The following is a 13,443-nucleotide window of genomic DNA, read 5'->3' on the forward strand; positions in this document are numbered from 1 at the left end:
ATTGGTGCTTTAAAGTAAGCAACTATTACTACTAGCGACATCATGAAATTAAGACTATCATCTGTGGTATGGAATGTTTTATCTTCTGTAGAAGTTAAGCTTCTTTGATTGTTAGCTACCCGTTGATGGTAGAGGTGCTATTTATAGAGCTCTCTATACAGATTTTTTTGCATTCGGTAGATACTCTTATATCACAAGTTAATGAGATAGATTTAGTGGTATACCGACTAATGTACGTAACAAGTTGAAATATTCGGCTTCTGATATAAAATATAGTACAAATATGGGCTCAATTTTAAGTAGTTGTATAATGTTGTATCGCAGAACGTACCTGTGTGCAATGTTTTAAAATAATTTTATTAAAACTTTGTAGTGTGTGTCAACATAAAGCCATATATATACATTATACATACACACACATAGATAAAATACAAACACATACATATATATATATATATACTTAATACTGTGATAGTCATAACTGTATGACTAAAAAATAAATAATCGTTTAATCTTATAAATTTACAAGAAGAGAGAGAAATCAATTATTATTAATAATGTTTGAGTGGGCTTATGATGGTGTTAACAGTTCAATACCAAGAAATGCTGGTCCAGAATGTGCATATTACTTAAGTACAAACAGAAAATTAATTGAAACAGCTTTTGTATCTATATTCATTCTATCATTTTGGGTATGGGGTTTTAAGAAAATAACATTACCAAAAAAATTACCATATGTTAATCAAGAAAGACTTGGTAAAAGAGTTTTATTAATTATCATGTCTATGGTTCTGGGTGTAGAAATTGGTTTCAAATTTACAAGTCGCACCATCATTTATTTGTTAAATCCTTGTCACATTACCTCTGCTATACAGGTAAATATTTTCATTTTATTATTTTATATTGTTTCATTTTACTTTAAACATTTTTTTTATTTATCTATCTTGTATATTTTTTTGTTTACACAGTTGTATTTATTAGCAGCCGAACCAAGTCCTATGGTAACTAGTGTTTTTCGAATACATCTTAATCTTATGAATGGTCCCATACTGGCATTTTTATTCCCGGAAACAGAATCTCGAAGAGTAAATAATAATAATAATTATTAATAATTTTAAATGAAAAAGAAAAATCAAAATATATATATATATATATATATAAATGTAAATTAATCTTTTAGATATTTCCAGATAAAGCATTATATTATATTCAACATGGTTTAATGTTAGTAATACCATATTACTTATTAAGAATTGGAGGTAACAGTTAACAAAATTCTTTTTATCATATATTATCATATTATTTACTATTTTATAGATTTGTTTATATATAACGTTTTCTTTTTCTTTCTTTTTTTACAGGAGTATACAACATTGAACCTTTGTCGGATTTGAACTGGTCAATTTTAAGTTATGGTTTTAATTTGGCGTACCACTTTTGGTTGTTGCAACTTTTTGCTTTGGTATGATATATACTCTATTTTCTATTTTTATTATATTTATACTTTATATAATTATTATCGTTATTTTTATAATATATTTTTAAATGTTTTATACAGCCCACACAAGTGAATCTCAGTCATATGTTATGTTCAGCAGTCTTAGATCCATTTGAAGGACAAAATTATAGAATGGCTGCATTTGTGCATCAAGGATTATTGTGCCCTCTTTCATCTAAATTATTATGCTATTTGTACAATTACTTGTTGACTAAATTTCCCTTAACTAAAGTTAAATCATCTCTTGAAGTTGCATTGCCAAGGAGAAAATATGAAGATAATAAGAAAAAAGTGTCAAATAAATTAGAAAATGGTCATACTCATTTAGAGTAATTGGATATATGAAATTTAAGGAAGTTCATTTAAACGACTCTTTTGTTATAACAATGTAAGTATTTCAAATTTTATAATAATATAAAAATAGTATTAAAAAATTATTACAATTATAATTTGTAATAATATACAGGGTGCCATGTAACTGGTGATATAAGAAATTTAAAGGGAGTACACGCATACTCATTTTTTTTTCAAAATAAAACCCTAATAATTTTTTATGTAGAATCATTCATTCTCTGTGTACATGTATCACCAATTATAGGACACCCTGTATAAATTTAAAATACTAACATTTATTTAATTACATTTACTTTTTCAGGATAGTATTTCCTAATCATATAACAATTGGTGATAACAAATGATCTTTGTGTAATCCTAGTGATACACGATGTAAATGTATTTAAGTAGCATGCCTATTACTTTTTTAAATATATACTTATATTTGTTTGAAGTACTTATGGAGAACAGTACATAATTGCTAGTCATAGTACAGATTAATTAATGACAAAAGTATGGCAGCAATAAAGGTAGATAATACGTTAGTGTTTCAAGAGCTTCTTTTATAATTATAGCATTATCGGTAACACTAAAGGAAAATTTATACATTTAAATATTTCTATTTATATATATATCAAAATTTAACTTCACATTGTTAATTTACGATTAACTCCAAAATTACTCAATTGATATTAATGAAACTTTGTTTATTTTGTGTGATTTTTTCCAATTTAAAATATTCACGTCACACGTTTTTCTTTAGATTTACATATAACATAGCTAATCTTGCTTTATATATATGTTCGTGTATTATTAATTTATGTATTTCATTGTAATTTTGTTAATTCTTTTGTATGTTTTTATAATTTATTACAAAATTAGATACCCTCGGCTACGCATTATTATCGCTTTGTTATAATACTATGATTTAATATAATTCTAAATTATTTAATATTCACTAATAATTTCTGGGAATTTAAATTAGGCATAAAACAACATCAAATTTTTAATTTTTTTCTATATTGAAAATAAATGACTTTTAGCAAAGATGTTTTATTAGAAAGAGCACTGTGAAAATGAAGCAAATTAATATTGTATAAAGAACTACGTCAAATATTAACAATACTATAAAGTATAATTATATACATATATATATATATATAACAGAAAGTCATAATGTCTTTTTAACAAAAATACTCTATTTTTATGGCAGCTTGTTCTATAATATGATTATTTTACACAATTTATTTACATTGTAACATTCAGGTTTAAACGGTATATACATATATATATTATAAAGAATGATAATGTGTAGTAGCACGATTGTACTCAAAGAAAACTAAGATCTGTTAACTAAATTCTTAAAATATATATAAATGCACTTTTATGGCCTGAATTTCTTATGACGGCCTCTAAAATGTACTCTTGTTAGAGAGAGATGCAAAATATGATTAGATATAATGTGTGTTTATATATATATTTTATATTTTAAATTACACTTTTTTTAGTGCACTATTTATAGTAAAGATAGAAAATAAATGGGATACCTATAACAAAAACAACAAAAAACTAAACTAATAACGTCAAAGATAAGCCGTCTGGGTGTTATATAAATAGAATAAAAACAGACACATAATGGGAAATTATTAGTAATTATATACTATATAAATGTAAAGATAAAATAAATTGATTCAGTGGGGATAATCGCTGTATTATTATATTTTATTTTATATTTATCTTTATTATTATTACAAAATAATATGTAATTCAAAAATTAAAGGCTAGTTTAATGTAGATTTAATTATTTGATTTTTTTTTAATCTAATTGTTTTGTTTCTTTTGCTTCTTTTTTCTTAGACTTCGTTTCTTTGACTACTTTGAAAATTGATCTGGCGAGGCATTGTTGTAACAACGGATATATATCTTTATTAGCTTGTTTTGTAACTTCTATAGCATTAGTAAGATTTTCCATATTTAAATTTCCAACTGAGAAAAATTCTGATATTTGTTCAAGTTGAGGAAGAAACGCTTGCATTATAATGCCATGATTTCCAGAAATTGAGGAATTTTTACTACAATATATCTCTTCGCTATCCGTTGGATCAAGAAGCAGTATATTGTCATAAATAGCCTATCGAAATAATATTATTTAATATTTTACCATTAAATAAAATTTTATGCGTTTGTATTAAATATCTTTTAAAGACTGAGATGCAAATGTAGAGTTATATATAATTATTAAGATTATATTGATAAGTACGATTTCAAGATGCAAAGTAATATTAAAATTAAATGTAAATAAATTTACCACAGAAGTTGCGGTAACCAAACCAAACATAGGAACTCCTGCGTTAGCTAGTGCTACACTAGCCACTGTTATAGCAGCTGCCAAGGATGAACCATTGTTATCTATAACTGTTGTATAAACGTCTACTTGAAAGTTAGGAAATTCGTGCTGAAAAAATATAAAGATAAATTATTAAACGTAGGGCATATCATACAAAATAAAAAAAAGAAAGAATCATTTTTCTAAGAATAAATAAACATATGATTTACCAAACAAACTGCTGGTTCTAAAGCCCTTTTAAGAATCTGACTATATTCTTTCTCCTCTGGATCTTGTTGATGTATTTTTCTTTTATTACAAGAGAATGGTGCAAACTTAAATTCACAATACAATTCACCGTGCGAACTGTATTCATTCCTATTATGAATTTCTCTGGGATCAAAGACAGAGCATACAACTTTAGTATCACCCATTTCAATATATGCAGAACCTTTTGCTTGACTAACTATTCCTGTTTTTAAAACTGTCAAAAATAATACGTTTTTAATATTAATTAGAGTAGACCATACTTGTTAAATTAATTGATTTTTATTGTATACAAGAGATAATATTCTGTTTTATATTTAAACTCACATATTTCCCTCCGTTTGTTATGCGCACGACCATCATTCCTTATAGAAATATTACTTTTTGTATATTTTTCTTCCGTATTAGAATTAGGATAAATATTATATGATACAGATACTTCTGGACCATTAATTCTTTTGTGATCTGTCGGCATTTTCAATTCTTTATATTTTATAAAGTATAAATAAAAATATATTTAAACTCTGTTAAAAGAGGTTATGTTTTCATAACAACCATTTTTCATTTGAAGCATGGTGTGACTTCAGCGACAAGTATGGACAAAATCTGAATTAAAAGTACAACAGAAGAACAGATTCCTGCTATGCAACCACGGAGGATAAATACCAGGAGTCCGAACAATATAGGATTTTTCACATTTTTTGTGGTAGTCATTTCTTGACCCAGATCATAGTTCTCTTTTTTGCCACTGGCTGCGTAAGTATTCAGAGCGTACCGATACTACTATTATTATTATTACACGTAAATTAAATATAAAATATTAATTTATTTTTTTAGAATTATTTTTATTAAAAAATGGGAAAGTGTTGTGCCTTAGTGGCCGAAAGGCAAGTGAGAATTTAGGAAAAATGGCTTTATTCAAAGTATCAAAAGTGAGTAAACTCAAAATAATATTAAAAATTGTATGTTAACAAATAATTGATTATTACATTTGTGTAGTTTTTAAATAATATTAATTCCATGTTTCTTAAAATATTTTTTTTCAGAGCTGTCAATAGCAACAATACTTCCCGCGTAAGTATTTAAACGAGTACTCTGTGAAAAGCAGTGCGCCCTACCGGCAAAATATCTTGTCCCCTAAACTGATACCATTCTTTCAACATTACGTTCAGACTCCTGGTATCTATCCTCCGTGTATGCAACAGTGAAGCCAGATCGCGGAACATTTCTACCCCTTCTCTCGAGCCCAGCACGTCTCACACACAACAAAATTTACGTGCGGTGTGTCGAAAACCGAAAGGAGCCGAAGTAGTTGCGCGACAAAGGAGAAATAATACCCCCACCACGCGCCGCGGAGAAATACATGGACACAATACACATTTGAACATGTTAAAACAATGTGTATTATGTCCATGTATTTCTCCGCGGCTCGTGGTGAGGGTACTATTTCTCCTCTGTCGCGCAGCTAACCTCGGCTTCCCTCGACTTCTTTCGGTTTCCCGACACACCGACATGTAACATTTCGTTGTGTGCGAGGCATGCTGGACTCGAGAGAAGGGGTAAAAATGTTCCACGATCTAGCTTCACTGCTATGCAATTTTACTATTTAATTTTATTAAAGTTTTATGTACAACTCTTTTAATATAATTCTTTATATAAAATAATGAAAACAATAAATATAAATTTGGCTTGACAATGTTTGTCTCTGACTAATGTAATTTACAGATTGTACATTGCAATACGTTATAGCAGACAAAATAATTTAACATAAATTAGTTTTAAACGAATGAAAATAAAATTTTTTTTAAATTTTTTCTATAAATATACAAAATATATTTTTTATTAACTATATTAAATTATTTAATAGTTATTCTTGTAATTCTGCTATTACCTTTGTTAAAAATGTACTTATCGCTGGATAGTACTCTCTTGCAAGATTAATAGCATCCTAAAAAACATATTTAATATCGTAATGAACAAATACAACAAAATGAAAAAATAAAAAATCTAATGTAAGATTAATTTTTACCTCTTTAGTTTCTATGTCCAAATTATTAAGAATCTCTTTGGAGATGATATATTTATAAGGAAGAACAGCATAATGATTAATAATATTTAATTGTGTATGGAATTTGAATTTTCCAAAATAATCTACAGTAGGTTTATTACAAATATAATTATCTTCACTGTTAAAAGCCTATAAGAATAATATTTATTGAATTATGTATGTATAATATTAAATGATATACGCGTAGGTGAACTTAAATAGTGGCACCTATTTATTCACAACCGATACAAAAGAGTTACATGTTTGCACCTGTTACTGTAAAGTAGTCACCAGCGTTGTGTAGAACCCGTTGCCAGCGATTTGGAAGGCGTAGTATACCGTTAGCAAAGCTAGTTTTGTTGATGGTGCGAATGGAACGGTCTACTGCCTGTCAAATCTCTGGAATAGTTCTGAAGCGAATGCCACGATGGGTTCCGCATGAATTGACGGAAATGCAGAAATGGATGCGTTACGACGTTGCTCAGACGCACTTGGAACGCTATGAGCGTGAAGGAAAGGCTTTCTTACGCCGTATCGTAACACTGGATGAGAAATGGCAGTAGACCGCTCCATTCACACTATCAACAGAACGGACTCTGCTGACGGTATACTACGCCTTCCGTATCGCTGGCAACGGGTTTTACACAACGCTGGTAACTACTTTGAAGGACAGTAACAGGTGCAAACATGTAACTCTTTTGTATCGGTTGTGAATAAATAGTTGCCACTATTTAAGTTTCAACCTACGTACATACAATATAATTTATTTTCTAAATATTACTTACCTTATTATACCACAAAGCTCCTGCTATATCTGTAACGTAAGTAGATATCGTCTCAATATTTTTAGCAAATGATTGTACTTTTTGTTTTTCTAATACTTCACACCTCTTCAAATATCTATAAAAGTAATAATTAAAGTAATATAATGTCTATAATTAACTAAGATTTCTATTTTATTAATATAATAATTACCTTAATATCAACGAACAAATTCTACTGACGATTGTACAATTGCTAGATATAAATGCTCCATAAGTTAGAGCAGCAGGAGTTATAGCCCATAATGATACGTTACTACGAGATTCTAATTCAAAAATCTGATTAAAAAATAATTCAATGTAATTACGATAATTTGAAAATAATATAAAAAATAAATCAAAATGTTGCTTTACGTACCACTTCATAAAATGTAAGACTTTCGGATAAAAGTAAAATATTGTATGAGTGTGTGTTTAAACCAGATACTATAAGATTTTTCGAAAAATTGATAAGAATAGGAATGGTATCGGTTATTGTACTCATTGGTTTTTGTCTTAAAAATGGTGCTGGTACTTTTTGACTACATTCCTCGAATCCTTCATTAACAAACTAAAAAAAATATGTATTGTATTTATTATATTTTTAATAATTATTTGTGAATAATATTTGTTAAATTTGTACGTACTATATTTGTGATAAGAATCCTTAAGGTTTCAATAATTTTGCATTTGTCGGTAACTGATGATTCATAAAACATACTTTTTATATGTGGTAATATTGCTTGGTTTTCTTCTGTAATAAAAATGAGATATTAATTAATTAATCTTTCTGATATTTTTTAACAGAAGAAAGAATAGTATTGAAATATGATTTTATACAAATCGTACATTACCAGTTAAAGATATGATTGTCATCCATTGTAATATTTCTAATATTTTACTAAAATGTTCTCTACTATTTAAATACAAATATTCTTCGATAAAAAGATTAACAACAAATATACCTTGTTGCATATATTTACAAAATTGAACAGTCATATCAAGTAATGTTTCCATTTCTGTTTCAGAAAAGTTACCTCTTTCTAATATAAATGCTGTAACAATATTACATTTTTAATAAATTCAATCCAATATATAATACTTATGTACATACATATTTCATACCTCTTCTAAGTGTATTATAAAGGTTGTAAGAAAATCTAATTTGAAAGTTAAAATCAGCATATGTAAGAAGATGATAACCAGCTGTATTAACTAACAAAGATATTGCGTTACAAGGTAGTTCAATACTGGAAAGATGTCGTCCCAAATCTTCAGTGCTGTAACATAATTAACATTAATTAATTATTGTTAGTCCACTTATTCAATGCTGTAATATTAATACTATTAATACATTATACAAATGTAACTTACGTATATACATCAAAAATAGATTTAACATCTTTATCTTTAAAGATACTTGAACCAATACAACAATATCCAACAGACGGTAAAAGTAATTTATACTTTTTCTTAGAAACCTTAAAAAAGAATATATGTGTAAAAACATAATCAAAGTTATATTATAGGATTAAAAAACAAATGATATACTTTGGAAATATTCCATTTATAATGTTCTTGAATTTGATCGATGCTTTGTTGTCTTTCTAAACGACTTTTAGCATCTTTTAATGCTACTCGTAATACTTCTGGTATTGGTCTCCAAACACTTTCTATATTCATCGTTTCAATTTTTTCCGGCACTAATTCAGGCTTATAAGTTTTAAACAAGCTGTAACAAAAAAATAGATAACACATTTATTTTTTTTAGATTGTTCATTCTCTTATTATAAATGACGATTCTAAATACATACGAAAGTAGAGCATTAGTATATTTATTTGGAGCAACCCGTCTCTTATGTATAGATAATATTCTACAAATATTTCTACGCGTTACATCTTCTGGTTTTGTTATCGTGTATATAACTTGTGCTAAATGCTTTTCCTGTAATAAAAAAAAACATCTTATTAGCATAATGTAAGATTTATAAGCGAAAACTTGATCAAATATAAAAATGATTATTATTAAATAATAAAAACTATATACCAATTTTTCTTTTTTCGTCAACCAATAGAAAAATACTTCATAGAACATACTAATGATTTTCTTATCCGCAAGACAATATTCCCATACACCTGAAAAAGCATACAGATTATATCGTAAACTTTTAATTCGATAAATATTAATTTATATTTTAGCTTACCAATGATCCATTGTATGGTTATCATTGCAACTGTGATTTGTAAGTCGTTCAATGATGATAAAAACCATGTTATCATAAGCTTCAATGATTCATTTGATATTCTATATATTGGTACTAGACATTTGATTAATAAAATGTTTTTTACTGCACCTAAAAGAAATAAATATAATAATTAATAAATAATGTATGATAATAAACATACGGAGAATATTTAAAATATATATATAAGTATAACTATAACTCTTAATACAAACCGAAGTTAAAGTGCGTTATAATATATATAAGTTGTTCAATATCTTCATCTGGTAATCCTTCGGTTACAGCTCTATGTTGTAATGCTTTGATACCGATATCGAATCCACTCAAAGATTTTCCTTCTGCTAAAATAATTCTAAGATGTATATGTTGTTCTTATATGCTTATTACTTGTTTTAAAATTTTCAATGATTATTTATATATTTTGTTATAAAATATTAATTATGTATGAAAATGAACGATCTATTGTAATTTTAATGACTACATCATATCAAATATATGTTATATTTAATTCGTAAATATATTTCTTACTTTTATATAAGACTGGATGTTATGTTATGTTATGTTAATTTGTACACAAAATTTTGTTAAAAAACATTTCTCTCTCGTGACATATTTTTATTATCCAAATCATTATTTCACATCTTTTTTCAGTTGATGTATCATTCGCTTACCTTTTAATTTCTTTAAAAACTTAGAACTTAACTCAGCATTCTCCAAATTGTTTTCCATTTTTATAAGAACCCGCGCAAACAACTTTTCAATCTAACATCTAAACTTTGCACAGACGCACGGAGCCCAGACGCATGAGCATTCAACATAAATCATAATTAAATAAGAGAGAATATCTGTGATATAGAATTTGGTAGTTACAAATTTCGACGCTATTGGCGTTACTGTCGTCGAAATTAATTTACCATTCTTTTATCATCGGATTTATATTTACAAAATAAAATCATAGATGGCATGACAATTTTCGTAATTCAAATTCAAATAATTTTAGGATAGTATATTTTAAGTCGAATTAATAAATTAAATTAAAAAAGAAAAGATAATAAGAGAAAAAAGAAAATATAGTTTGATTAATTAATTATTATAAATCGCACGTAAAATCATACGTGTTATAAAGTAATGAATAAAAAATAAATGTTAAATTCAAAATGTTACTAGAGTACATTAAAGTATTCGATATACCTTAAATAATTGTTAAATAATCGAAAGAAATGTATATTGTTATTTAAAAACACTGTGTATATGTTCGGAGTATCTTCTTCCTCGAAATTCATCTTCAGACTGGGTCATTGTTCTCTATTAAAATTCTTTTATTAAATGTCTGTATATAACTTTTCGAAGGTTGCGCATGCGCATAGCGGGAATACTCGTAATAATTAGAATTTCTTCCTTCGGAAAGTTATATAAATAAAAATAAATAAAAGAAACTTTTATTTTTTTCGTATTTGTTTAATTCACTTGTTATAAATAAAGCTTTCAAGTTTAATTAATTAAATATGTAATTAAAGTATATTAATGAATTTATTTTTAAATGTTCTTCATTTCAAATGAATTATATCAATGGTTTTCATGCAAAAATCTAATAAGCGTAATGGTGTACGATTTAAAAAGAAACACTAACTGTATATTTTATGTAAATTAATATTTATACATTATTTAGATGTTAACATAGAATAAAAATATCAAAAATTGTTATAATAATAATTCATTTGTATTTATAACTATCGAGAAATAATTTATTCTTATTCTTTTATTATAGTATTGTTCTTTTCTTTTTATAGCAAGGGTATAATTAAAAAAGAAAAAGAAAAATGTCGGAAAAAGATGAATGTGATAATATACGATTTTTATTTTTGTTATAAGCTATTTCACATCCGTATAACGAGTACAATCGTTGCATTAAACGATTTTTTTGTTTCACATGTACAATCTTGAATAATTTCTCTATGATATCATTATTGTTTATTGCTAAAGAGGTGAATATGTGATAATTACAGAATTCGTGTTAATTAAATATATTGATATAATATCACATATCGCTGTAACGAGAGAATAATCTACTAAAATCAAGCAAGCATACCTTTAATAGTTTTACTTATTTATCTTTTTCTTTTTTTTTAATATATATATATTTTTTTCGTTTTAATATTTTATATTGTGCGAATAATATGATGTATCAAGCCTTTTTTTTCGTTTTTTTTTTAAACTATTCCGAATGTGTGTGTGTCATGAATTTTTGTCTTCTTTTTAAGAAGTATAATATTTAATATTTTGCAGTAAATTGCGCACCGACATATTTCCGTTGTCTCTTTACGAATTTGATTTTTGCAAGAAATAAAGAAAGAAGAAAATAATAGAAAAAAAAGAACACCCATATATACACACAGGTTGCATTCGGTATACTTTTATTTTTATTTTTTGTTCTTATATTAATATCGACTGGATTATAACTTTGATTTCTTTGACGAATGAAAAATAAACATGGCCGATAAATAAGTAGCATGTGCGTTTTTGTAAAAAAAACTTGCACTTACTGAACGATCAAGCTAGCAACTTGTTAAATAATTCAATCATTTTCTTCTAGAAATTTTAATTCCTTTTTATCTCTAAAAAGAATGAAGTTATAATCCGTTCCGATTACCGTATACAACCTTGTCTATAATTTGAAATAATCTCTTGAAGAGATTTAACGTTTAAAATTATAATTTAGCTAGGATGAAAAAATTGGATTGAAATACTTAAAAAAAAAAAAAGAATAAAATTAATTTGAGAAAGGAAAACAAATATTAAATAATATCGTCAGTAGTGAATAATATAAATAAAATATTATTATCTATATATATCCAGCATATGTATGTTCTTTAGTAAAGTTCGACCAGACTATATAAATTCCGCAGTGTCTTAAATTGTATAGGAAAATATTAAATGCGGTAGAAGCAGTTCAGTCTCATTTTGTACATTTGGTCTATTTATGATTATAAACGAAATTGTTTCTTTTTCTTTTTCTCTTTTCGAATATATATATATATATATATTTATAATTGATTATGTATTTTTTAATAAAGGAGGCGTTTCTTTTATTTTTTTGTTCTTTTTTTAAAAAAAAAGGAACTTTTGTGTTAAACAAAAATATATATAAAGGAGACAAATTCTATTTAATGTACTTTGTGCACAAATTAATTGGGGTTTTTTTTCTTCTTTTTTATATTAAAATTATTGAAATAAGAAAAAAAGAAGAATAATAATAATAACATTGATAACAGCGCTGTGCTTTTGCAATAAAGACATACAGAAAGCCTGGCACTTTAAAGTCTAGCAATATATATATTATTATTATTATTATATTATTATTATTAATTATTATTATATTATTATAATATATATATATTAAGGAAAAATATATATATACACATCGATATACAGTGGCATCCTGCATATTTAGTTGTATAAACGAACAGATGATTTTATTCCAAAAACTAAATAAAAATTATATAAAATACAATTAATTCAGAAAAATAAGTTTTTAAATTTATCGAGTATGTGTGTAATTGAATTAGTTTTAGCTTAACGAATCTCAATATTTTTACTTAGTTTTTTACGTAGAATCATTTCCTGCTTGTACCACCACTTATACGCATATCACTTGTATATATATATATATATATATATATATAATAGTGTTTACACAATTTTCCTTATTGATTCATGTCAATAATATATGCTACATTGCCTATTTTTTTAATATGTACTGTATATACATTTAGCGAACATAGCTCATATAAGGGTTATATTATTTAACCATAAGATAATAATCAAACATTTTTTTTATTAAGAATAAAAAAGTAAAGGAAAGTAATATTACGTATACTCATTAAATTATGGTTTTAAAATGTTATCAACTTCTATGGAAACTTTTTTTT

At 26.1% G+C, this 13,443-nt stretch overlaps 3 protein-coding genes and 1 long non-coding RNA gene across 23 annotated transcripts; 2 read left to right on the forward strand and 2 right to left on the reverse strand.

The window, feature by feature from the left end:
- The first annotated feature begins 59 nt into the window (after nucleotides 1-59).
- Nucleotides 60-3,535, forward strand: LOC107065929 (transmembrane protein 164). Its single transcript, XM_015320057.2, has 6 exons — nucleotides 60-875; nucleotides 969-1,085; nucleotides 1,181-1,259; nucleotides 1,362-1,462; nucleotides 1,559-1,886; nucleotides 2,154-3,535. The coding sequence occupies exons 1-5, from the start codon at nucleotides 558-560 to the stop codon at nucleotides 1,829-1,831; spliced, it is 888 nt and encodes a 295-aa protein (XP_015175543.1). The 5' UTR covers nucleotides 60-557; the 3' UTR covers nucleotides 1,832-1,886; nucleotides 2,154-3,535.
- On the reverse strand, nucleotides 3,533-5,120 carry LOC107065869 (exosome complex exonuclease Mtr3). Of its 2 annotated transcripts, none has more exons than XM_089178424.1 (5): nucleotides 4,980-5,120; nucleotides 4,752-4,889; nucleotides 4,388-4,641; nucleotides 4,140-4,286; nucleotides 3,533-3,962 (listed from the first exon to the last, which is right to left on the reverse strand). In XM_089178424.1, the coding sequence occupies exons 1-5, from the start codon at nucleotides 4,996-4,998 to the stop codon at nucleotides 3,648-3,650; spliced, it is 873 nt and encodes a 290-aa protein (XP_089034550.1). In that variant the 5' UTR covers nucleotides 4,999-5,120; the 3' UTR covers nucleotides 3,533-3,647. The 2 variants fall into 2 exon arrangements, with proteins under 2 accessions (XP_089034550.1, XP_089034549.1); XM_089178423.1 differs by having other exon boundaries at nucleotides 4,752-4,907; nucleotides 4,980-5,118.
- LOC107065930 (centromere protein I) lies at nucleotides 4,752-10,313 on the reverse strand. 19 transcript variants are annotated; one of them, XR_016178530.1, is made up of 17 exons: nucleotides 10,186-10,313; nucleotides 9,730-9,855; nucleotides 9,476-9,625; nucleotides 9,319-9,407; nucleotides 9,086-9,216; nucleotides 8,823-9,003; nucleotides 8,646-8,752; nucleotides 8,397-8,551; nucleotides 8,126-8,326; nucleotides 7,919-8,025; nucleotides 7,651-7,842; nucleotides 7,447-7,571; nucleotides 7,257-7,371; nucleotides 6,454-6,621; nucleotides 5,657-6,372; nucleotides 4,980-5,005; nucleotides 4,776-4,889 (listed from the first exon to the last, which is right to left on the reverse strand). XR_016178530.1 is itself a non-coding variant. In XM_089178419.1 (17 exons), exons 1-16 carry the CDS (start codon nucleotides 10,241-10,243, stop codon nucleotides 4,986-4,988), a joined length of 2,007 nt encoding a protein of 668 aa, XP_089034545.1. In that variant the 5' UTR covers nucleotides 10,244-10,313; the 3' UTR covers nucleotides 4,851-4,907; nucleotides 4,980-4,985. The 19 variants fall into 19 exon arrangements, 4 of the variants coding, with proteins under 4 accessions (XP_089034545.1, XP_089034544.1, XP_015175548.1 ...); XM_089178419.1 differs by having other exon boundaries at nucleotides 4,851-4,907; nucleotides 4,980-5,030; nucleotides 6,316-6,372; XM_089178418.1 differs by having other exon boundaries at nucleotides 4,867-4,889; nucleotides 4,980-5,030; nucleotides 6,316-6,372.
- Nucleotides 5,056-5,723, forward strand: LOC149030738 (uncharacterized). Its single transcript, XR_016178538.1, has 2 exons — nucleotides 5,056-5,180; nucleotides 5,262-5,723. It is a non-coding gene; the product is annotated as an uncharacterized LOC149030738 (long non-coding RNA).
- Nucleotides 10,314-13,443: the final 3,130 nt, after the last annotated feature.

Source organism: Polistes dominula, unplaced genomic scaffold, assembly GCF_049000335.1.
Source record: "Polistes dominula isolate Pdom_NZ unplaced genomic scaffold, Pdom_raw_medaka contig_77, whole genome shotgun sequence".
In the NCBI taxonomy this organism is placed as follows: Eukaryota; Metazoa; Arthropoda; class Insecta; order Hymenoptera; family Vespidae; genus Polistes; species Polistes dominula.

What these genes read in the sequence shown, in the direction of transcription:
- LOC107065929 (XM_015320057.2), top strand. Translation starts at nt 558, where the DNA reads ATGTTTGAGTGGGCTTATGATGGTGTTAACAGTTCAATACCAAGAAAT. An exon ending in ACATTACCTCTGCTATACAG is followed by an intron (nt 876 to 968) that starts GTAAATATTTTC and finishes TTGTTTACACAG; the next exon opens with TTGTATTTATTAGCAGCCGA. An exon ending in CGGAAACAGAATCTCGAAGA is followed by an intron (nt 1,086 to 1,180) that starts GTAAATAATAAT and finishes TTAATCTTTTAG; the next exon opens with ATATTTCCAGATAAAGCATT.
- LOC107065869 (XM_089178423.1), bottom strand. An exon ending in TAACAAACGGAGGGAAATAT is followed by an intron (nt 4,642 to 4,751) that starts GTGAGTTTAAAT and finishes TATTTTTGACAG; the next exon opens with TTTTAAAAACAGGAATAGTT. An exon ending in TAGAACCAGCAGTTTGTTTG is followed by an intron (nt 4,287 to 4,387) that starts GTAAATCATATG and finishes ATATTTTTTCAG; the next exon opens with CACGAATTTCCTAACTTTCA.
- LOC107065930 (XM_089178419.1), bottom strand. Translation starts at nt 10,243, where the DNA reads ATGGAAAACAATTTGGAGAATGCTGAGTTAAGTTCTAAGTTTTTAAAG. An exon ending in TGACGAAAAAAGAAAAATTG is followed by an intron (nt 9,217 to 9,318) that starts GTATATAGTTTT and finishes TTTTTATTACAG; the next exon opens with GAAAAGCATTTAGCACAAGT. An exon ending in TAAGTACATTTTTAACAAAG is followed by an intron (nt 5,031 to 6,315) that starts GTAATAGCAGAA and finishes CTTTTAATTCAG; the next exon opens with ATTTTGTCCATACTTGTCGC.